The sequence below is a fragment of the Chionomys nivalis genome, chromosome 1, assembly GCF_950005125.1.
Source record: "Chionomys nivalis chromosome 1, mChiNiv1.1, whole genome shotgun sequence".
Taxonomy (NCBI): domain Eukaryota; kingdom Metazoa; phylum Chordata; class Mammalia; order Rodentia; family Cricetidae; genus Chionomys; species Chionomys nivalis.
The window spans coordinates 56,419,373-56,442,119 of record NC_080086.1 but is presented as its reverse complement, the minus strand read 5'-3'; the positions used below and the strand labels follow the sequence as shown (position 1 = coordinate 56,442,119).

At 41.5% G+C, this 22,747-nt stretch overlaps 1 protein-coding gene across 1 annotated transcript in view; it reads left to right on the top strand.

The window, feature by feature from the left end:
- Positions 1-22,747, top strand: part of Slc25a26 (solute carrier family 25 member 26) — a 129,010-nt gene that overhangs the window by 82,854 nt on the left and 23,409 nt on the right. Inside the window, exon 6 of the mRNA XM_057764890.1 lies at positions 19,284-19,328. Coding sequence (XP_057620873.1) covers positions 19,284-19,328 — 45 coding nt within the window. The remainder of the gene's footprint in view (positions 1-19,283; positions 19,329-22,747) is intronic.

Genomic DNA, 22,747 nt, shown 5'->3' with positions numbered 1-22,747 from the left:
AATCTTCATTCCTGACAGTGAGGCCAAACTTGTGGTCATCCACCTTTAGTTGCCTCAGCCATACTATAATAGAGTAACATTAGGTGTTTTTCTAGTTTACCAAGGCCCTTAGGTGCCTAGCACTTTGCACAGTGGAGCTCTCTACAGGGGTGCCTAGGGCTTGGTCCTTTGGGAGGCCACAGCAATACAGAACAGTCTGGAAACAAAGGAAGCACTTGACTGCCCCTTTCTGCAGCTTTCAGAATGTAGCAAGTGGTTTTTGAGTTAGTGAGCCAGACTTCATTCTTACATACCTGCTCTGAGCCAGGCCCTATGCTGGCACTGTGTACAGCCCCATGCATGCTGCTTACAACAAAGTGTAGCTAAGGAGTAGTGCAGATGGGTCTCTCTGCAGGCGAGGAGTTCTCTTTGAATTGCTGCCCCATCAGCCCTCCTGATTGAATTTGTTAGCATCTTAAGCAGAATGGTTTGAATATGTACAGCTCTACAATTGCTTTATTCTATACTCAACATTATCTCAGTGGTTTTCAAGCTTTAGTGTGCACAAGTCGCTCCATGGGGTTGTATGTGGAAGACAGGTGTCCTAAATGTGACTATTAAGAGAAGTATATGGAGGTTTTCTTTTTTTAAATTTTTGTATTGTTTTTATTGAGCTATATATGTTGCTCTGCTCCTCTCCCCTTATACCCTCTCCCAAGATCCCCACCCTCCCAATTTACTCAGGAGATCTTGTCTTTTTCTACTTCCCATATAGATAAGATCTATGCATGTCTTTCTTAGGGTCCTCATTGTTGTCTAGGTTCTCTGGGATTGTGATTTGTAGGCTGATTTTCTTTGCTTTATGTTTACAAACCACTTATGAGTGAGTACGTGTGATAATTGTCTTTCTGGGTCTGGGTTACCTCACTCAAAATGATTTTTAGATGCATCCATTTGCCTGCAAATTTCAAGATGTCGTCATTATTATTATTATTATTATTATTGCTGTATGGTATTCCATTGTATAAATGTACCACATTTTCCTTATCCATTCTTCAATTGAGGGGCATTTAGGTTGTTTCCAGGTTCTGGCTATGACAAACAATGCTGCTATGAACATAGTTGAGCACATGTCCTGTGGCACAATTGAGCATCCTTTGGATATATACGCAAAAGTGGTATTGCTGGGTCTTGACATAGGTTGTTTCCTAATTTTTTGAGAAATTGCCATACTGATATTTAAAGGGGTTGTATCAGTTTGCACTCCCACCAGCAATGCAGGAGTGTTCCCTTTATCCCACAACCTCTCCAGCATAAGCTGTCATCAGTGTTTTTGATCTTGGCCGTTCTTCCAGGTGTAAGATGGAATCTCAGAGTTGTTTTGATTTGCATTTCTGTGATGCTAAGGATGTTGAGCATTTCCATAAGTGTCTTCCATCCATTTTTGATTGTGTATGGAGGTTTTAAACTGGCTTTGGCACATCATCCTTTACCCTGCTTCCTTCCAACTGTCTGTTTTCTTTACCAGCTCTACTTATTGTTGGAGGAAGGGTTGCTTGTTCGTTCCAGCCACCCAGCTAGCTTAGACCCTAAATAATCACACAGAAACTGTCTTAATTAAAATACTGCCTGGCCCATTAGCTCTAGCTTCTTATTGGCTAACTCTTACATATTAATTTAACCCATTTCTATTAATCTGTTCATCACCACGAATCAGCAGAGTTTCAGCACATCTAGCTCCAGTGTAACTCCGCCTTCCTCCTCCTGTGCTATAGGCTAAGCCACTTCTTTATTCATCAACCAATAAAAACAACACATAGACAGAAGGACCTCCCACACCATCTCCCTTTTCTGTTTAGAGGGGACTCCCACATCAGCTTATCTTGGTCTCCTTTGTTTTCTACAGTCCTAGTATAAGTGTTTCTCTTAGAATGTGTATGCATGTCTAGTTGGTACAAGACTGAAAGTACATGTTAAACAAAAAAGAATGTGACCATAACAAAAGGTAAAAGTTTCAAGGAAAGGTGAGTTCATGTACCCTGTCCAGTTGGTACATATAGTGAATGAGGTTTTAGAGGGGAATGGCTGAATGCATGGTTGTTTGATTAACTGAGCCATTTACAGTGTATACTTACTCTTGCATGGGGACAAGGCACTATGTAGAGGAAAAGCATCTGCTAACAAAGTAAATCTGTTCTTTGCCCCTTATTCTTACCTCCCTCCCAGTGTGATATTTGAGACAGACATGGTTTAATTTGAATACAGTGAGTAGGAGAGCATGCCCCTTTTTACCCATCTTCACTTCTCCCCTAGGCCTGAATGTCCTGGTCCTAGGAAATCTGCAGATACATGCAAGTGCCATGTTGTCATCTTTCTCTTCAGAGTTGTATTTTATTAGAAATGAATTTGTTCAGTCATTTGGACATTAAGGATATAATTATTTTTGGATATTTTTATGACTTTTCCAGAATGCATGTGTTTGCTATGCCCTTGGTGTCTGGTTTCAGATTTCCATATCACTTTGACATTGTTTCTGGGTCCCAAAGGAAGGAATCATAGATGAATGGATGACTTGATCAGGGAAGCAGGCCTCATTCCAACTTATTTTTCAATTCACTTTTTATTAAAATATTGATTTATTTATGTGTGTGTGCTTTTGTGCACATACCATGCCATATGTGTGGAGGACAAAGGACACCTTTGCAGAGTCAGCACGCTCTACCTGTCTGTCTGTGGGTTCTGGGTGAGTTCTGGGTGTCAAACTCAGCCTGCCAAGCTTTTGCAATCAGAACCTTTACCCACTGAGCCATCTGCCCCGCCCTTCTTATTTATGCATTTATTTGCAGTGCTGGGATGCAACGTTGGGTTTCAAAAGTGCTAAGCAAGCTAGCTTGTTCTGTCTCTCTTGCTCGCGCTCTCACTCTCCATGATCTCTACCCCAATGGCCTGATCCAAAAACTGAAATGAAATCGCTGAGAAGTTATTTTTAGGTAATGGCATTTATGTAATATTTAAGTTATTTTTTGAGACCATCACTTGCTGGATTGTCTGTAAACTTCCACATATAATATGGTCTGTGTATATAATAAGTCCAAGTTAAGTTTAATCACACTTCAGGATGGCTACCCTGTGAATCATCATTGAAAGACCCTGATCAAGAGTCTGCATTCCAGCCGGGCGATGGTGGCGCACGCCTTTAATCCCAGCACTCGGGAGGCAGAGGCAGGCGGATCTCTGTGAGTTCGAGACCAGCCTGGTCTACAGAGCTAGTTCCAGGACAGGCTCCAAAGCCACAGAGAAACCCTGTCTCGAAAAAACCAAAAAAAAAAAAAAAAAAAAAAAAAAAAAAAAAAAAAAAAAAAAGAGTCTGCATTCCAGTGGTGAGAATGGCAAAGGCTCCCAACAGCACACTTAAATCTCTGGGACCCTTAGGTGACATGAAGAGCTTTCATCACAGCTGCAGACCATCCACACAGACAGCTTACTCATCTGTTTTTCTACCCTTTCAATTGCCTTGTATTGATTTATAAGCAAAACCTTTAAAGATAAATGGTCATGGCTCATCTAGAAAGAATACAGAAAATACTGCTGTCACGTTTTCATAAAGGAAGTTAATTTTGTGTAGTTTGTTTCAATCTAGATAATATGTATATTAAAAAACCACAAAACCTATTCCCTAGTAGTCCTACAGGTTTATTGGTATAGTTTATAAGCATACTTTCATCATTTCTATTTATTTATTGTGTAAAAATGTATTTATGTGTATTTATTGTGAGCGCTCTGTTAGGTTAGTGAGTGCTTTGCCAATCCTGATAATTTTTTGATTTTATCTCTTCAAAGAAGGGGCTTCTTAGCTGATTTTTTTTTTTTTTAGTTGAAAATAGATTGTTTGGGGGGCTGGAGAGATGGCTCAGAGGTTACACTGACTGCTCTTCCAGAGGTCCTGAGTTCAATTCCCAGCAACCACATGGTAGCTCACAGCCATCTATAATGAGATCTTGTGCCCTCTTCTCACATGCAAGCACACATGGAAGGAATGTTGTATACATAATAAATAAATAGATTGTTTTTTGAGATACTTTATCCTCATTGCAATTCCCTCCTTCTACTCCTTCTAGTTCCTCCTCATCTACATCCACTTCCTTTTCGTCTCTGCTTAGAAAATGACCAGGTGGCCGGGCGGTGGTGGCGCACGCCTTTAATCCCAGCACTCGGGAGGCAGAGGCAGGCGGATCTCTGTGAGTTCGAGACCAGCCTGGTCTACAGAGCTAGTTCCAGGACAGGCTCCAAAACCACAGAGAAACCCTGTCTCGAAAAACAAAAAACAAAAAAAGAAAATGACCAGGTATCTCAGGGATAATAGTAAAACAAATTAAGAGTTAAAACCACATAAATCAGTATAAAATAGAATAAACAAATAGAAGGAAAAGAGCCCAAGAAAGAGCACAGAAATAGGTATAGATGCAGAGACCCACTATTTTGCACACTCAAGAATACCATAAAACACAAAACCAGAAATCATATATATATAGATATATCATATGATATATATATATCTGTATATATATATGCAAATAACCTACAAGGTTTAAAAAAGAAAAAGCCCTGACCTGACAGGATATTATGAGGAAAAGGAACCTCCAGAGTTGCCATTGAGTTAGTTTCCTATTGACTATCTACTGTGAGCATGCAGCCTACCCTTAAGAATAGTTTGTTTCTCCAGGGAGACCCTTGGAGGAAACTAAATTTTCATTTTCAAGTTGCTATCAATTGGAGATAGCGTCTGGGTTAGGGATTGGGGGATGTGCCCACTTCTCCTTTCAGCTCAAGGCTGCATCTGGTGTAGACCCGCGCAGGCCCTGTGCATGCTGTCTCAGTCTCTGTGAGTTCATGCGTGCATCAGTCCTGTTGATTCGGAGGCCTTATAGCCTTGGTGTTCTCCATCACTCTGGCTCTTCCACTCTTTGTGCCTCCTCTCCTGAAGGGTTTCCTGAACTCTAAGGGGAAGGATTTGATGGAGACATCCCATTTAGGGATGAGTGTTTTAAGGTCTCTCACTCTGTGCACATTGTCTGACTGGTCTCTGTATTTGCCCCCTTTTGCTGCTAGAGGAAGCTTCTCTGATGATGGCTGAGCAAGGGACTGGTCTGTGAGTATAGCAGAATCTCATTAGGAGTCATTTGACTGCTGTGTTTCTTTAGTAGAACAGTAGTATTTGTTTTTTCCCTAGGTCCCTGGCTTATCTAGTCTCAGGTTCTTGGTCATCCAGGCAACATCAAGTATGGGTTCCATCTCATGGAATGGGTCTCAAGTCAAATCAGGTATTGGCTGGTGACCCCACAAGCTTTGTGCCACCACTGCACTAGCATATCCTGCAGGCAGGACACCATTGTAGATGGAAAGGTTTGTACCTGGATTGATGTTTATGTTTCTCCTTTGGGTAGCATGCAGAGTACCTCCTGCTACCAAGAACACTAGCACATAGGGTGAAGGCTCTAGGTAGGTACCAACTCAACTTTTCCTCAGTGAGTTATGTGGGTGTTGCTGTCAGTTTGTGGAAAGCAACCTATAACTTTGACAACAGTCTAGATTATTTGGAGATTCTTATGGGACCCTTTGGCCAGCAGCTAAATTAGATGTAGCCCAATTCCATTATTGGAAGCTTTGTTTAGTTACAAATGATGTCTGGTTGGGGCTCTGTCTCCTCCATTATTTGGTGATTTCATTTAAATTTCCTTCATATATGTATATATTTTAGGAAACCTTTCTGCATCGAGTTTTCATACTACCACTTGAATGACCCTTATTTTAACTTGTCTCTCCCTCATCTCCGTCTTCCCTCCCTATCCCTACTTGATCCTCCCATTCCATTTCTATCTCCTGTTGTCCATACATAACAATCTATTCCATTTCCCCTTCCTAGTGAGATATATCTGTCACCTTTCCTCCCTTATTTATACCCAACTTATGTGGTTCTATGAATTACAGCTTGATTATCATTAACTTAACAGCTAATATCCACATATAAGTGAAAATATACAATATTTGTCTTTCTGTGTCTGGGTTACCTCACTCAGGATGATTTTTTTTCTAATTCCTCTATTTACCTGTGAATTTCATGATTTCATATTTTAACAGCTAAGTAATATTCCATTGTGTAAATGTACCCCATTTTCTTTACCTATTCATCTCTTAAAGGACATGTAGGCTGTTTCCAGTTTCTGGCTATTATGTGTAGAGCAGCAGTGAACATGAACAAGCAAGTGTCTCTGGGGTAAGATGAAGTGACCTTTGGGTATATGCCCAAGAGTGGTACAGTGGTACAGTGGTCTTGAGGTAGATTGATTCCCATCCTCCTGAGGAACTGCCGCACTGATTTCCATAGTGGCTGTACAAGTTTATACTCCTACCAGCGATGGAGGAGTGTTCCCCTTACTCCACATCCTCGACAGCCTGAGCTGTCACTTATTTTATTGATCTTAGCTATTCTGACAGGTGTAAGATGAAATCTCGAAGTCAGTTTGATTTTTATTTTCATGATGACTGAGGATGTTGAACATTCTTGAAGTATATTTCGGCCATTTGAGTTTCCTCTGAGAATTCTATGCTTAGATCTCTACACCATTTTTAAATTGGGTTGTATTCTTGACATCTAGTTTTTTGAGTTCTTTATATATTTTTGTATATTAGCCCTTTATTGGATATGTAGTTGGTAAAAATCTTTTCCCATCCTATAGGCTGGCACTTTGTCTGAATGGTGGTGTCCTTTACTGTGTATGCCGAAGCTTTTCAGTTTAGTAAGATCCCATTCATTAATTGTTGATCTTAGTTTAGTGTTGGTGCTAATGGTGTCCTGTTCAGAAAGACTTTTCTTGTGCCAGTGAGTTCAAGGCTACTCTGTACTGTCTTTTCCTTCAGATTCAGTGTATCTAGTTTCATGTTGAGGTCTTTGATCCATTTGGAGTTAAATTTTGTGCATGGTGATAAACATCCTTCTATTTCAGTTCTTCTGTACAAATAGCCATCTAGTTTGACCAGCACCATTTGTTGAAGATGCTGTCTTTTCTTTTCTTTTCTTTTCTTTTTCCCCTGAATGTATATTTCTGGCTTCTTTATCCAAAAAAAAAAAAAAAAAAAAAAAATCAGATGTCCATAGGTGTGTGGAATTCTATCTAGATCTTCAGTTGAATTCCATTGATTAGTGTGTCAGTTCTTGTGCCAGTACCATGCCGTTTTTATTACTGTTATTCTGTAGTGCAGTTTGAAATTGGGGATGATGATACCTCCAGTAGTTCTTGTATTATTTAGGATTGTTTTAGCTAACCTGTTTTGGTTCACTTGTTTGTTTGTTTCATATGTGTGTGTGTATTTCTCAATATGAAGCTGAAAATTGTCCTTTCAAAATCTAAATCTATGAATAATTGTTAGAATTTTGATGAGAATTGCATTGAATCTATTGCATTGAGATTGCTTTTTGTAGGATGGCCAGTTCTATTATACTAATATTACTAAATCATTAGTGTAGGAGATTGTTACATCTTCTGTTATCTTCTTCAATCTCATCCTTCAATGTTTTAGGTTTTTTTTAATCATTTACGTCTTTCTTGATTAGGGTTACTCCCAAGATATTTTGTTTTTTGAGGTTATTGTGAGGGATGTTGTTTCACTTGTTTATCAGTTCATTTGCTATTTGTATAAGGAAGGCTACTGATTTTTGTGAATTAGTATTATATTCAGCTTCTTTGCTGAAATATTGACCAGCTGTTGAAATTTCCCAGAAGAATTCAAAGGGTCACTTAGGTATTAGTTACAAATAAAGATACTTTGATTTCTTCCTTTCCAATTTGTATCCTCTGATCTCCTTCAGTTGTCTTATTGCTTTAGCTAAGACATCAAGTGCTATATTGAATAGGTATAGAGTGGAAACCTTGTCTTGTTCCCTTTTTAAATAGTATTGCTTTAGTTTCTCTCCATTTAAGTAGATGTTGGTATGCCTTTTCTGTAAACTGCCTTTGATATATTAAGGTATGTCCCTTGTATCCCTAGTCTCTCCAGGACTACCTCTATAGGGGCCGCCTGAGAACATTGGAAAATACAGGTATTTACACTGCAGTTTATAACAGTAGCAAAATTACAGTTATGAAGTAGTGATGAAAATAATTTTATGGTTGAGGATCATCATAACATAAGGAACTATATTAAAGTTTGCAGCACTAAGAATGTTGAGAACCACTGTTCCAGGCCTTTTATCATGAAGGGGTGTTGGATTTTGTTAAACTCTGGTGTCTAGACATCTGGGTTTGAGAAGATTGTAATTCTAGGTGCTGATATCTGGTCTTGTCTTTGTTAGGTGGGTGTTTTGTTCCTTGGTTTCTGTTGCCCTCTGTGGTTCTTAGGAGGGGAGGGTGTGGTGACTGTGTGTTCCTTGGTAGGAAATGCTTCTGGGATCCTGCCAGGTGTGACCACTGGGAGGGAGGTCCAGGTAGAATGTGTTCTAGGTATTGGAAGTAGACATTTAAGAATGGGAATAGGCTGAGGGGAGCACTGAGAGGGTCCACTGGAGGGAAGAAAGCCGGGGTGGCCCACTAGGGTCTGCTTAGTCCCCTGGGAATGGGGGCAGACAGGAAGGGGAGGCTGCAGCAGGTGATATGCTACAGAGCTGGGGACAAGACTGGGGAACTGAATTGGGAAGTGAAAATCTGCAGTTAGCTTACCTACTTCCCTGGCCAGCTTGTTGATCTTTTGTGTTGTTCTTTTGGTCATTATTAATTTTTGCTCTGATCTTGTTCATAATTGTCTGCTGGGTTGAGGTGGTTTGTCATTGTTCCAGGATTCTATAATGCAGTGTTACATCATTTTATTTTAGATTTTTTCCGATGTTTAATGTAGCTGTAATCTTCCCTCTCAGATCTGCTAATTTCTGTTGCAGAACAGCGTGGTATCTTTTGATTTTTAGTAATTAAAAGAATTGTAAGAATTTCCTCATATTTTTTCAGTTATCCTCCAAATGTTCAAAAGCATATACTCAGCTACATGTGTTTGTAGTTTTTGGATTTTCCTTCCTGTTGATGGCCGCTCTTATTATAATCTGATAATTGGGAAATTATCCTAATCATTTTTGTCCGTTAAGATTTGCTTTAGGGAGCTGTGTTATGGAGAGTTTCATGAGCTGCTAGAAAGAATAATATATCCAGTAGTTGTTGGGTGGAATCCTCTGTGGGGTTTAAGTCCTCATCTGTAGGGTACTTTAATCTCATGAGTTTGGGAAGTGTGTTTGTTTTGTCTTGGTGATCTATGTGTCAGTGAGAGTGAGGCATTGGAGTCATCCATGGTATTGAATTGGGTCCTACCTCTCTGTCCAGCAGTATTTGTGGGACGAATTAGACTAGGTAACATTCCACACATATAGACTTGCAGTTGTTTTATCTTCTAGAAGGTTTATTTCATTTATCAAGATTTATACTGGGGAATGTGGGAACTGAGTGATTTTCCACCATTTCTTCATCATGGTGTGATGTGAGATGTCCTTTTGTGTATGTGTTGTTCTTATTGGTTAATGAATAAAGCTGCTTTGGCTTATGGCAGGGCAGAATATAGTCAGGCTTGAAGATATATATAGAGAGAGTAGGTGGAGTCAAGGAGATGCCATGTAGCTGCCAAAGGAGGACACCACATATTTACCAGTAGGCCACAGCCTCATGGTGATACACAGATTAATAGAAATGAATTAATTTAAGATGTAAGAGCTAGCTAGGAATATGCCTGAGACATTGGCCAAACAGTATTGTGATTAATATAGTTTTTGTGTGATTATTAGGGTATGGGTAGCTGAGAAACCAACCAGCAGGCTCTTCCTACAATGGTGCTCTCAGCTCTGGCTCCTTGAGATACCTCATGCATCTGTGCCCACTTATCTCCAATGGGTCCAATGAGTGCTGGGCCGTAGCAATTCCTATTCCCCCGCTGCCCATACCTCTGGGAATTCTCTATAGGCCAATTCTTCTTCTGTTGTTGTGTGCACTTGTCACCTACCTATTCAGTCTGATGAATGTCACAGAGCCCCATTTTATCACTACTCTGCTCTATTCCCTAGAGCCATTCAGTCCCTAAAAGAACCTCTCTTACAGTACTGATACCTGACTGAAATACTCTGTGTGCTCATCTGTCCCTGCGCTATTGCTAGGGCTTCACATGTGCACTGAACCATGGGCTTGGTTTTCCCCCAGCTCATATAGCGTGTGCATGTGTTTCTGATTCCAGTGCCCTTGCTTTGGGCCTTGCTGCCGCTCTTACTGCATTGCTTTTCCTACTCTGGTATTTAGATTTCCACTCATTTCTTCACTGGTTCCCATAGTTTCCCCTCACTTTTCTCCCCACTGAACATAATTTCCCTTTGTTGCCCTAAATTCTCTCCCTTGCAGAGTCTCCCGAAGGCCACTTATATTCTGTTACCTGCCTTCTGCTCCACACCCTCTCCTTTAGATTTCATCTTGATACATCTTGTAAGGTGCATGCACATTAATTTGGTCAAAAATATGTGAAAATTGTTCTTCTATGGGGCTGTTTCTTTCTCTTCTTACTCCTTTGCTCAACTTCCTCTCCCTCTATACCTCATATTAATTAATAGCCTAACATTAGCTCATGCATTTATGTATGTGTACTTTATGTATTACATTGTCTTTATCCAATAGCTTTTGCCTTGGACTTTATATAAAGATTTTATATGATACATAGTATTTTTGTATTTTATTTTTCTTCATACATGTAAAATCAATTATGCCAACAATTACACTTCCAGAACATTCTTTTAAATGACTGCCTTCCTATTCTGAGGAAGAGTCATGCATGGGTTCAGATGTTCTCTTATTAATGACTTTTGCTTCTGTGTGTCAGTTGCTGCAGAGAGTTCTACAGTGAGCACCCAGGTATCCCTATCCTTGCTTTGTTTTGTTGTTTTGTGATATTTTGTGTTTTGACAAAGTTTGCCTGGAGATCAGGGAGTGGAGCTAGCCACTAGTTAACCATTGAAGCTGGACAGTGGTGGCAATACCTTTAAGACAGGAAGTGATAAGGTGGGGGTCTCTGCCCTTTTTGGATCCAGGAATGAAACAGATAGGAGCAGCCGGCAGCTGCTTCTGGTTCTCTGATCTTCCAGATTTTTATCCCAATATCTGACCTGGTTTTTATTAAGATTGAGATTAATGCTTTATTTTGTACTGTGCTTTTCTTAGCTCATTGGATCTAAAGACACATTTTTAAAATAGATGTTTCTAGAGTATAGCCTTTCAAAGTATATTCTGAGTTGTAAACAGGGACCTTCTATTTCACCTGTCTACCTTTACTTTTTCATAATATTCTTGGCTTTATTTGGATATTTATCCCTTTTACTTGCTCTCTTGTCTACAGCAGTAATTTTTAGGAGCTTTGTTATAGCTTTGACCAGAGTATTGCTCGGTTTTTTGAGTCAATGCAGAAGTGTTAGCCAAAGCCCTTGTGTTTCCTGAGGCAGAGGAGGTGAGGATTTCCCTTCTTTCACCAAGTGATGCATTTTGTCCCCTCACCACTCGGCATTAAGGAATTCTACCTGATGTGCAGGCTCTTCTGTTCACTGTCTGAGTTCTTTTACTGTTGTGCTTGCGGTTGAGTGTGAGTTTCCAATACACCTTTATAAATCATGGCTTTATTGGTACTTAAATATTTTTTTAAAGATTTATGTTTGCTGAGTGTGAGTTTCCAATACACCTTTATAAATCATGGCTTTATTGGTACTTAAATATTTTTTTAAAGATTTATGTTTGTTTATTTATTTTATGTGCCTGTGTTAATGCATGATACAGCTTGTATGTGGAGGTCAGAATTGGTTCGCTTCTTGCACTTTAGATTCCCAGGGGTTGACCAGTTAGACTTGGCAGCCTGGTACCTACCGAGCCATCTTGGTAGCCTACTTGATTAATATATTTCTTAAAGATCACCTTCACTAATTTTTAGCTCAATTTCTATGCTTACCTTTTTGTTTTCACCATTTTAAAAGTCACTTCCTATTTTCCTTATAAATAAAATTCCACTTGTTATTTTAATGTAACAATTTGTTTTCTTCTGCTGGCTTCACTTGCTACTATTTTGTTTCATTGTTTGCTTTGTTGTTCTTATAGACAGACTCTCACTATATAGCCTAGGCTAGCCTACAGCTCACTAAATAGCCAGGGCTGGTTGAAACTTTTGATCAGCCTCAGCTTCACAAGAGTTGCAGCGTGTGGGTTGCAGAATGTGTGTTGCAGCGTGTGGGTTGCAGAATGTGTGTTGCAGCGTGTATCCACCATACTTCACACTATTTGCTACATATTTGCCACTGTAGTTTCTTACCCTTGTTTTAGCTGATTTGATCGAGTTGTTTTGATTATTTTAAATATTCTTGCTGCTTTGGAATTGCTTTTTCTTTCCCTGTGCTCATATATAGAACTATGCTTGTTATGAACTAAGGTTCCTGTGACCCTCCTATACCCTGAATTTGCTGTTGGTTTACTTGAATCTTCGCCCAGCTCTGTAGTAGCTGAGAACATAAATGAAGGTGCCCCTAGCCATCCTGTGGACAGCAGATGACATGCCTGGGTAATAGAAGTTTCCTGAGATGTGTGTATGGGTTTATTACTGACTTGTAGGCTTAACTAGCAAATACAGTGACTGAGATCTGCTTTTTTTTAAAAAAATTTTTTTCTTTTGCATGAAACTGATACTGACTTATATTTCACATTCTGCTTTCCAAACACCATCCCACAAGTAAATTTAAAACCATAATTAGTGAATTGTTATTCCCTGAACTATCAGCCAGAGGATGTGGGTTCTATTCTACCCGAACTCTGAACTGGCCATCTCTCCTCTCATCCCTTCTTTTCCCTCCTTTGCTCCACTCATCCAGGTAGTGTTTATTGAACCCTCTTGCCCAGGACCCAGGATGGGGTGATAAGTGAACCATGGTTGCACTGCCTGCTGCTCTCAAGTTTGCTGTCTTTGTGTCTGCTCTACCAGCTGCTGTTTCTTCTCTTTATTGTCTATAAATTGCTCAAGGATACGTTACTGCTTAGTTCACTGTTGTTGGTTTATTTTAATAGCACCACTGCCAAAAGTACTTTTAATTGCACTGAGCTGTGTGGAGAGGTTAGAGGTGGTATCAGGAAGGAAGCAGGTGAGGATTCAGTGTGAAGACAGAGAGTACATCCGTAGAGGTGATGTCACTGTTAACGGAGAATCTTTGCTATGTTTGGTTAGCTTGAAACTCTTTGTTTATTCTTTAAGAATTTATTAAACCAGCCAGGCATTGTGGCATACTCCTTTATTTTATTCCCTGAACTCAGGAGGCAGAGGCAAGTATATCTCTGTAAGTTTGAGGCCAACCTGGTCTATATTGTGAGTTATAGGTTAGCCAGAGCTGCATAGTGAGATTCTGTTTAAAAAATGGCTTCAGGAGCCTAGATGAAGTGACCTTCTTTTGTTAAGCCAGACACTGAAAAACTAAGAAGTAACAAAGCTTAACCATTGAGGGTTGAATATTCTTTTTCCCTCTTGTTTTCTGAGCAGCATGGTGGAAGGACGGAATCGTAGTGGGAACATCAAAGTACCACATACTATGCATGCTGTCCTCAGCAGCAAAGACCATCTTAAAGCAGGGGCTAAGGCTAAGTGTGAATTCACATATTTACCACATGCACATAGCTTGAAGGTAATTTTATACATTGGCTGTGGGGCACCTGCCTTTGGACTGTGATCTGTCATGTGAGGTCAGGTTTTCTACTTGGAGTATCATGTCAGCTTTCAAAACGTTTAAGATTATGGAGCTTGGAGAGATGGCCCACTAGGTAAAAGTGTTCACCATTTAGAAGCACGAGGATCCAAGTTTAAATCCTAAGCACCCATACAAAAAATAAAAAAAAAAAAAAATCAGGCCCAGCAACTGGCCACTCAGTTCCAGTGAGAGAACCTGCCTCAGGCAGCAAGGTGGAGAAGGGAGTGAGGAAGACATTGCAGATGACCTCTGGCCCCACAGGGACATGCACCCTCATGTGCACACATGCGTATGAACACACCACACGGTATAGAATAACATAAAGATTCTGAATGTGTTGATGCTGCCTCCACCTTGTGCTTGTTCTCATCTGTGCTCTGCATGGTCTAGTGCACTGGCGTACTCTCAACCATGTCTGTGCTTTGGTTCCTAGAGCTTCACATTCTCGCATGTCTGTTGGTTTTGTGGGCTTTGCTGGGTTCACCCTCTTCAGAGGAGTTAGATTCTGTGAGTCAGAATTCCTTGGTTTTTCATGTTTTGTGTTTCTGGGCTGCACCTTGTACCTCTGTTGGTATGGTTGTCTCCTTTGGTTTTATTCATGAGTCTTCTTACTTAGAAGCCCTCATTTGAGGGCTCAGTAACCTTCATAGAGGCGAAGATAAGCCAGTGTAGCAGCCACAACACTGAACCAAACCAGATATAGAAATGGAGTTGAACTTGATTAAAGTCAGTTACTAAACTACCAGTGACCTCATGGGGAAGAAGTTGCAGGCTCTGGGGAGATGGTTTGGTCAGAGAGAGCCTGCTGTGCAAACCTGAGGACCTAAATTTGGTCCCTGGTACCCATGTTCAAGCATCTGTACTACCAGGGCTGGGAAGATGGAGACGGCAGGATCTTGGCGCTCACTGGCCAGCCAGCCTAGCCCAATCCATGAGTTCCATCATCAGTGAGAGACCTGTATATGGCCTAGTATCGTCAGCCCAACACCTAGGAGGCAAGCCTCCAGGCACACTGAGACGTCTGTGAGGGATTGTCTTGGCTAGATCAATCGATGTGGGAAGAACTATCTTAACTGTGCTGGGACTGTTCTCTAGATGGCAGTCCTGGGCGTGTAAATGCGGAGCACTAGCAAGCATGTATTAATTGTTCTCTGCCCATGATGTGTTTACTGTTGAAATTCTGTCCTGGTAGGCAGTTGCTAGCAGACTTTGAATGGCTCTAACTCTACCCTGTTTTTTGGTTTGTTTTGTTTTTAAAGAATGCTAGTCATTTTGAAGCAAGGGGATTCTTTCTCCCCATCATTTGCCCTTGGCCTCCACTGTTTTCGAACAGAAATGACTGAGTTGGGCGGTGGTGGCACGCGCCTTTAATCCCAGCACTCAGGAGGCAGAGGCAGGTGAGTTCAAGGCCAACCTGGTCTGCCGAGTGAGTTCCTGGAGAGCCATGGCTACACAGAGAGAAACCTTGTCTCGAAAAACCAAAAATAAATAAATAATAAGAAAAATCTGACTGTTCAAGAGGGGAATGACTGCCATTTGTGGGACACTGGAATGGGAAACCCTAAATGAAGCACATTAACTTGGAAATTGCCATGCAACAGGAAAGAATTCTTCCTCGTAGGATTCCTCGGAAAGGGGCTGGGCAGCTTTGGAGCTGTTCCTGTGTCGGTGGCAAGCGGAGCACTTCCATGCTGCTTTTAAATCTTAGGTGTTAGTATTCACCTTGTTTCCATAGTGAAATACCTGACAAAAGCAGCTAAAGGAAGGGAGGGTTTAGTTTAGGTCTCAGTGTGAGTGGACACAGTCCACCAAGGCTGCCGGAAGGCTGAAGGGAGTGAAGACAGCTGTCTACCCTGGTCCAGCCAGGAAGTAGAGAGCAAGGGTGTGTGCGCAGAGCCCATTTTCCTGTTTTTATTGAGTCTAAGACTCCAGCCTGTGGAATGATACCACCTACATTTAGGGTGCATCTTCCTACTGCAACTAGCCTAGTCTATATAATCCCTCACAGACAAGCCAAGAGATTTGTTTCCATGGTGATTTTAAATCTGGCCAAGCTAACGATTAGGACTAACCACACCTTGGAATTTTAAGTCTTGCACATTTCCTTGAGTTTATAAACAGAGATGTTGGTCATTTTTGCCAAGTGTAATAACATTCATTCTTAAAGTATAACTTATTGTTCCTTAGGTTTGTAGGTCTTTCACATTGTATTTATTATAGCGTACAATCTACTTATTTATTTTAAAAAGTATCTTGTTATGTGATTGTTCTATCAAATAGTCAAATTGCAGAGGTAAATAATACTTAGAAATGATATTTTATAGCCTCTTGGCTATAAATCACGTCACTGTTTATGAAAGGCTATTTATCTTTCAATCATAAGGCTAGAAACATTGAATTCAAGCAGAATTGCAGTCCAATACTTGGAGATAGTAAGTCCTGCTTATGATATAACCATGTACATTGTTCGTGTTACTAGTGATGCCACTTTCTCTGTTTCCACCAGAATCTTCACATACACTCAAGGGATAGAATTGCTTCTTTGCTTGTTGCTGAGCAGAATCCATGTTGAACTGTAGCAGGGTCCCCTGCTTCTGCCTCTTTGATGGTAGCTGGGTTTATTGCTGCTCACTTATTAGTGCCCTGGGTCTTAACAACCTTACTCAAACAAGACATCTTAAATGGAGGCATTAAACAAGTCACAACAGTGACCCATTTTGTAACTTTTGGTGCTATAAAATGGGTATGTTGTATTTTGGAATAGAAAACCTCTGAGTATAGCTATTAATTTTCTTCATCTATAAAGCATTTTAGAATAACAGCTTACATCTGTTTGGGGTATAAAATTCCACGTTTTGAAGAAACATCAGTGTTTTTGACTTCAAACCAGACCTGGGAAGGGAGGCAGCTCTCCGGTAGCCCGTGTTCTGCCCCAGGTAGGAGCAGCGTGGAGCTGCCCCACACATGTGTGCTCCGTCTCCATAGCAGTTTCCTCTTACTGGGAAGACAGCGAGCAGCCTGCACAGTTTTGACTAGCATTAGAGAAGTTTGCACACATCAGGCGTTTATCTTATGAGGGACCTTTTCAGTATTAAGGGCCCCAAATAAAGTTATATATTCAAACATTTATAGCATGTTTAATTGCCTTAGTCTGTCAGTTAATCTTGTTGTAGGGAGCGAAGCTGGGGTTCACTGTGGACCTTGTTTTTTAAGCAAGTGCCCCAGGGAATAGTTGAACCAGGGTCATTCCATCATATGATATGTAAGTTGTTTCTTTAAGCTGAAGGAAGAATTTCATGAATAATTTGCAATAGAGGCAAATGGACAAAATATTTATCCATAGAATGAAAACCGAATAGTCTTAAAAGCCAAATAAATTCTGGTAAAATAATTTAGACCTTTTTAACTTGCAGTTGAGACATTTAACATTGCTATAGAAAGTGCTGTCTTCACATTTAGAAAGGCTTAGTCCTCTTGGTGGCGTCTCCCCGCACTGTATACTTTGTTAAGATTTTAGAAAAGTTTTTAGAAGTCAGTTTCACAGCCAGGGATTTTGTTTTGGTATTTGATTTCATTGAAAATCTAGTTCTTGAGTTTCAGGATGGACAATGTCCGATTTGTTTTGGGAATCAAAACATTCGACTTAACATTTTGTGGGACTATGACACATCGGGTGAGTGACTGCTTACTTATGACATGAACAGCATCTCTGACTGTCATTTGTCAATTTAACCCAAACTAGTGACATTGACACACACACACGCTACCATTTTCTTTCTGAGTAAGGCAGATTCTCTTTATGGCCACTGTCATTCCCAGGCAGGGACACCATCTGCTTTAGACAGATAGTGACAGACTTTGTTTCTGACTAAACATAGCAATAACTTCTGCCCTGAGTTCATGTGATCGCAGATAGTTATTACACACCTGTCAATTCCTCCAAAAGGTGTGGGGATGTACACTGATCGACACTCTGGCAGTCCACATGGGCACAGTCTAGACAGTATCCCTGAACTAAACTGTGTAGAGATAGCAACTCTGAGACCCCTGTGAACCCGAGTGTGCCAGGCAGTGGTGGGGAAGCCATGAATGGAGTCCACTGGAGTTTATTCTTATTTTGGAAATGTGGGTGTGGGTTGTTTTTTTTTTTTTTAAGAATTTCCAGAAGTTTAATTAAAAGCGAAGAAATTGTACCATGTGGATTTATAAAGCAAATAATCATGGTTAAATGTTTGTCTTTGCAGGTAAAATAGTAGTTAGGGCTCTGAAGTCAGGTGGCCTGACTCTGTGTCTTTTGGCAAGTTACACAGTTTCTGTGGACCCCAGCCTCTTCATCTGTCAGCAGGGTGAGGAGAACAGCTCTGACTGACATGAAGGCTTAGTAGCGCTTTAGTGAAGTCCAGCTTACTGAGGACCGGTGATCTGTCCCATAGTTCAGTGTTCACAGTAAACACTGTCTAGGTGTTGTGACCTTGACCTCTTCTGAGGACTACAGGGGACTTTGTCCCTGACTTAACAGCTTTACTTTGAATTCTGCATAGAGTGCAGTCCCTATAGAGCTTTTCTTCCTCTAGGGTGCAGCCATCCACTCCCAGACAGTTGGCAGGTCCCTGGAGTTTGCCATATTGACATGCCCCTTGCAAGTGACTCTTGCTGTCCCCCTGCTGTCCACCAGCCCCCGCCCCATTTCTATCCCTCCATCCTCTCCTCTGTCTCCCTCTTCCTTTCCTGCCCATGTTCCACTGTTTTTCCTTCATGCTAGTCTCCTGCCTGCTTCCTTCTCCCTCTCACCCCGCTGTCCTCCCCCCCCCGCTGTCCCCCCCCGCTGTCCCCTCCCCGCTGTCCCCTCCCCGCTGTCCCCTCCCCGCTGTCCTCCCCCCCGCTGTCCTCCCCCCCCCCGCTGTCCTCCCCTCCGCTGTCCCCTCCCCGCTGTCCTCCCCCCCGCTGTCCTCCCCCGCTGTCCTCCCCCCCCGCTGTCCCCGCTGTCCCCCCCCCGCTGCCCTCCCTCCTCACTTATTTCCATCCCTCCCTCTCCTTGTTTTACTTTCTTCCCTCCTCCCTGCACTCTTATTGTCTCCATCTTCTCCATCTTTCCCTTTCTCCTTCCTCACCCTTTGTCTTCTGCTCAGCTGCTCTTCTGACCCCTCACATTACCTGCTGAGGACTGTGCAGCCGTAGCTGTCACATAGAACCTGCTTGGGTCTTGTGTGGGTGTTGCCATAGGAGATGTTTGGTGTATCATTTCTGAGTCAACCTTGTCTCCCTGCATTTCTCTTCGCTTCATGGTGGTCTTTGCATTCCTTAATCTTGAAATAGTAGAGGATCTATGGCCAGAGTTTATCAGGTTTTCAAATGTACTTACACCTGTGTATTTGCTAATACTGTCCGTATTACAGCTATGAGATAAAATGAAGCACTGTAATAATTGTGGGTTCTTACAATAATGCCAGGTAGATGTTACCTAATTTGCATGATTTCTGATCCATGTTCGCTAATTTGCATGTTTTCCTCTCTCTCTTTCCAGATTCCTTTCTCCTTGGTCCAGTTTCCCTTGTGGGAATCCTTGAAAGTAAGTTTTTAATCATCATTTGGAGAATTTTTTTCTAGTTCCCAACAGTGTGGGTATGCAATGGAAGAAGATACTAGTGAGTAAAAGTTTAAAAATTCCAAATTACCAGCAGCCAGAAATGTTTCTCCACACACAGTCTGGGTGTGTGTGCGTGCGTGAACATGCCTCACAAAATTTGATTAATTAAATTGCTTAAGCATGCATAGACATTGCTTTTGTTTTTCACCACTTGGGCAGTGATAATGGTTTGAATCACATGGGTCTTTGCCAGCACTGTAAAGAACTTGGTAAAAAGAGTGACCCAGGTGAGCGTCCTCATGAGCAATTTCAGTGCTGCACTGTGCACAGAGAGCTGGGCTGAGTTGTGATGTAGACCTAGTAAGACATACGGTTTAATAGTTTAACGGTCAGGAAAGATTGAAAGTTCCTGTCCAAGTGAGAAGGGTTTTAAGTAACCAAGCAGGAGAATAGTATCAAGGTAGGGATTGGGGCTGGGTCAGCTGGGCAGTATATGCCTGCATCCCCAAATTCGGTCTCAGAACTGCAGGAAAGAAAGAGCAAACAAAACCCGAGTTGATGCTACCATAGTTTTATGGAGTTTCTATGCATGAAAACTCTCTTAAAACTCTCTTGAAAAGTATCTTAAGAGTTATTTAGGAGTTTGGACTTCTAAATAAGTTGTATTAAAATTGCATACCAAGAATAGTAAATGAGTTCAAAGCATTGTTCTTTTAGAAAGTAAACTGGAGGCTTGGAGCCATCAAGATAGCTCAGAAGGCAAAGGCCTTCTGGCCAAAGTTTTAGTCCCAGGGCCTGCATGGTAGAAGGAGAGAACCAGCTTCTAAACATTGTCTTCTGACCTCTGATCTCATGCCTTGGCATGCATTTGTAAGCCCTCCCCCATGAATACATATGTGTGCGAAAACACACAACATACAAATAAATGTAAGTTTTTTAAAAGTTAAAGTAAACTAGAACATTCAAGATTTTTTTACAAAGGTAGTACCGCTCGTTTACTGGAGTTTGGGGTCTTTTGTTGTTGTGTTTCTGCTCTTCCCTGGTGCAGGGTGAGCACAGATTCCTTGGCCAGTGTTTCAGGGGTGATGTAACAGCTATCCAGTGAGAAGGTCACATTCCCTTAGCATACCAGTTCCCCCTTTTAGCCTGTGAGAAAAGAACAATGTAACCAACAGCTGTCCAGCAAACAAGAGCCCCTGTCTAAGTGCCTCAATGACCAATTCACACAAATTCTACACATTCTAATGTCCTGGCACTCTGAGCCCACAGAGGAATGCTCAGAGGTTCAAAGAGGGAAGAAGCATGGGTTGGTTCATTTCTTTCCAAAATTTTAAGGGCATTTGTAGAATTCTAACTAGTTAAGAAATCACTGTGAATTTTTGTGGTAATCAGAGATAACAGTACTGTGCTTCAAGGCTTTTGGGTTTTGTTGTTTTTGGTAAATTTAGTTTTAATTTTATGTGTTTCCTTCATGCATGTCTTCACTAAGTGTGTGCCTGCTGCCTTCAGAAGCCAGAAGAGGGCGTCGGGGCTCTGCACTGTAGTTACAGAGGTTTGTGAGCTTACATGTGGGTGCTGGGAATTGAGCTCAAGAAAGAAGAGCAGCCAGTGTCCTGACTGCTGAGTCGTCTCTCCGGCCCTGTGCATTTGTTTAGTTCCTCAAAGAGCAGTCTGCATACAGTGCCACCCTTAAAAAGGCTACATTAGTCATGACAGTGTTCCAGCCCAGTTCACTCCAACTATGGTGTCACGAGTGCCCTCTCTTCCCCCGAGTCCCCTGCACTCACTGCGTTTCGGTGTCTCTAAGCAGGTAGAATGTGCCCTGCACTATTTCATGCCCTGCTTTGTTCTCTTCCTTCTGCAGTGCTGTTGGATCTTTGTCTTCTTGCACAGGTATTGATTACTTTTTATCACTGGTGTTTGAGAGTGTGTGGCTCTATTTTTTTTTTTTTTTTTGGTTTTTCGAGACAGGGTTTCTCTGTAGCTTTGGTGCCTGTCCCGGAACTAGCTCTGTAGACCAGGCTGGCCTCGAACTCACAGAGATCCACCGGCCTCTGCCTCCCAAGTGCTGGGATTAAAGGCGTGCGCCACCACCGCATGGCTCTATTCAATACTGATATACATTTGAGCTATTCCCAGGTTCCAATCGATATTCATTGAGCTTCTATGAATATCTGTGTGTAGTATTTGTATGGATATCCCCCCCAGCCCAAGAAAGCTGCTGAGGAGTGGTGTCCCTGGGCCGGAAGCAGGGCACATGCTTAACTATATAAGAGTCCATAGGGTGTTTTCCAGTGCATTGCCAGCAGCGTGTGTGCGAGATTCCTTTTCTGTGTCCTTGCTGTTGTGTAGTTGATTTAGAGAAAACAGCCTTTCTAATAGTTGTAGGCGAGCATCTCATCATAGTTTTGCTTTGAATTTCCCTCAAGGTTAAATGATGATTAGAGATGTTTTGCATCTTTTCATATATTCTGTTTTTGTTTAACATCCAAATGTGAGGTTACAGGCTCTTTGTAGAAGCAGAAACCTTAGAACACTTGCTTTTGTGTTTCTGGTTTTATCCACTCAAGTTGCTTTTGCAGTCACGCAAGGAGATTGTGTTATTGGGGAGGAGGGTGAGTTTTCTGTGGTTCTCATGTAGGAATGTGATTTAGGAAACTTTCTCAGCCAGGGCCCTCGCAGTCCATGGTCTGTAGTCAGCAGTGCCTGGAGGTGGTGGGTGAGCACCACTATCCTAAACGTTCTTTGTCCAGATTACAGTGCTCACCTTTCCTCTAAACAGACTTCCTCCCGCTGTCCCCACTGACTTAACCAGAGCTGCTTCTATCCACCTGGTCTCCAGACCCATTATAAAGGATCACTGCTGGTTTCTCTTCGCAATCACATTGTTTACCCTGTTTTCTTGACTGACTTAAAAAAAATTATTTATAGTCTATGTATGAACACTCTATATGTACACCTGCATGCCAGAAGAGGGCATTGGATTCTATTATTGATGGTTGTGAGTCACCATGTGGTTGCTGGGAATTGAACTCAGGACCTCTGGAAGAACAGCCAGTTCTCATAACTGTTGAGTCATCTCTCCAGCCCCGTCAATTGACTTTTTAAACGGGTAGACATTGGCTGTAAGATTTTTACTACCTTATGCCTGCCCCAAGCCCTAATAAGTTCTTTAATTTATTATCTATTTCCATGGTATATGAGTATGAATGAGTGTGTGTGGTATAGTTTGTGTGTGTGTTATGATTGTGTGGTATATGTTGTGCACTCATGAGTGTGTGAGTTTGTGCACATGTGCGTGTATGTGATGTGTGTAGGGTGTGTTTGGGGTGTGTGAGTGTGTGTGTAGTGTGTGCATATTTTTTGATGTGTATGAGTATGTGTGTGTAGTGTGTGTGTGG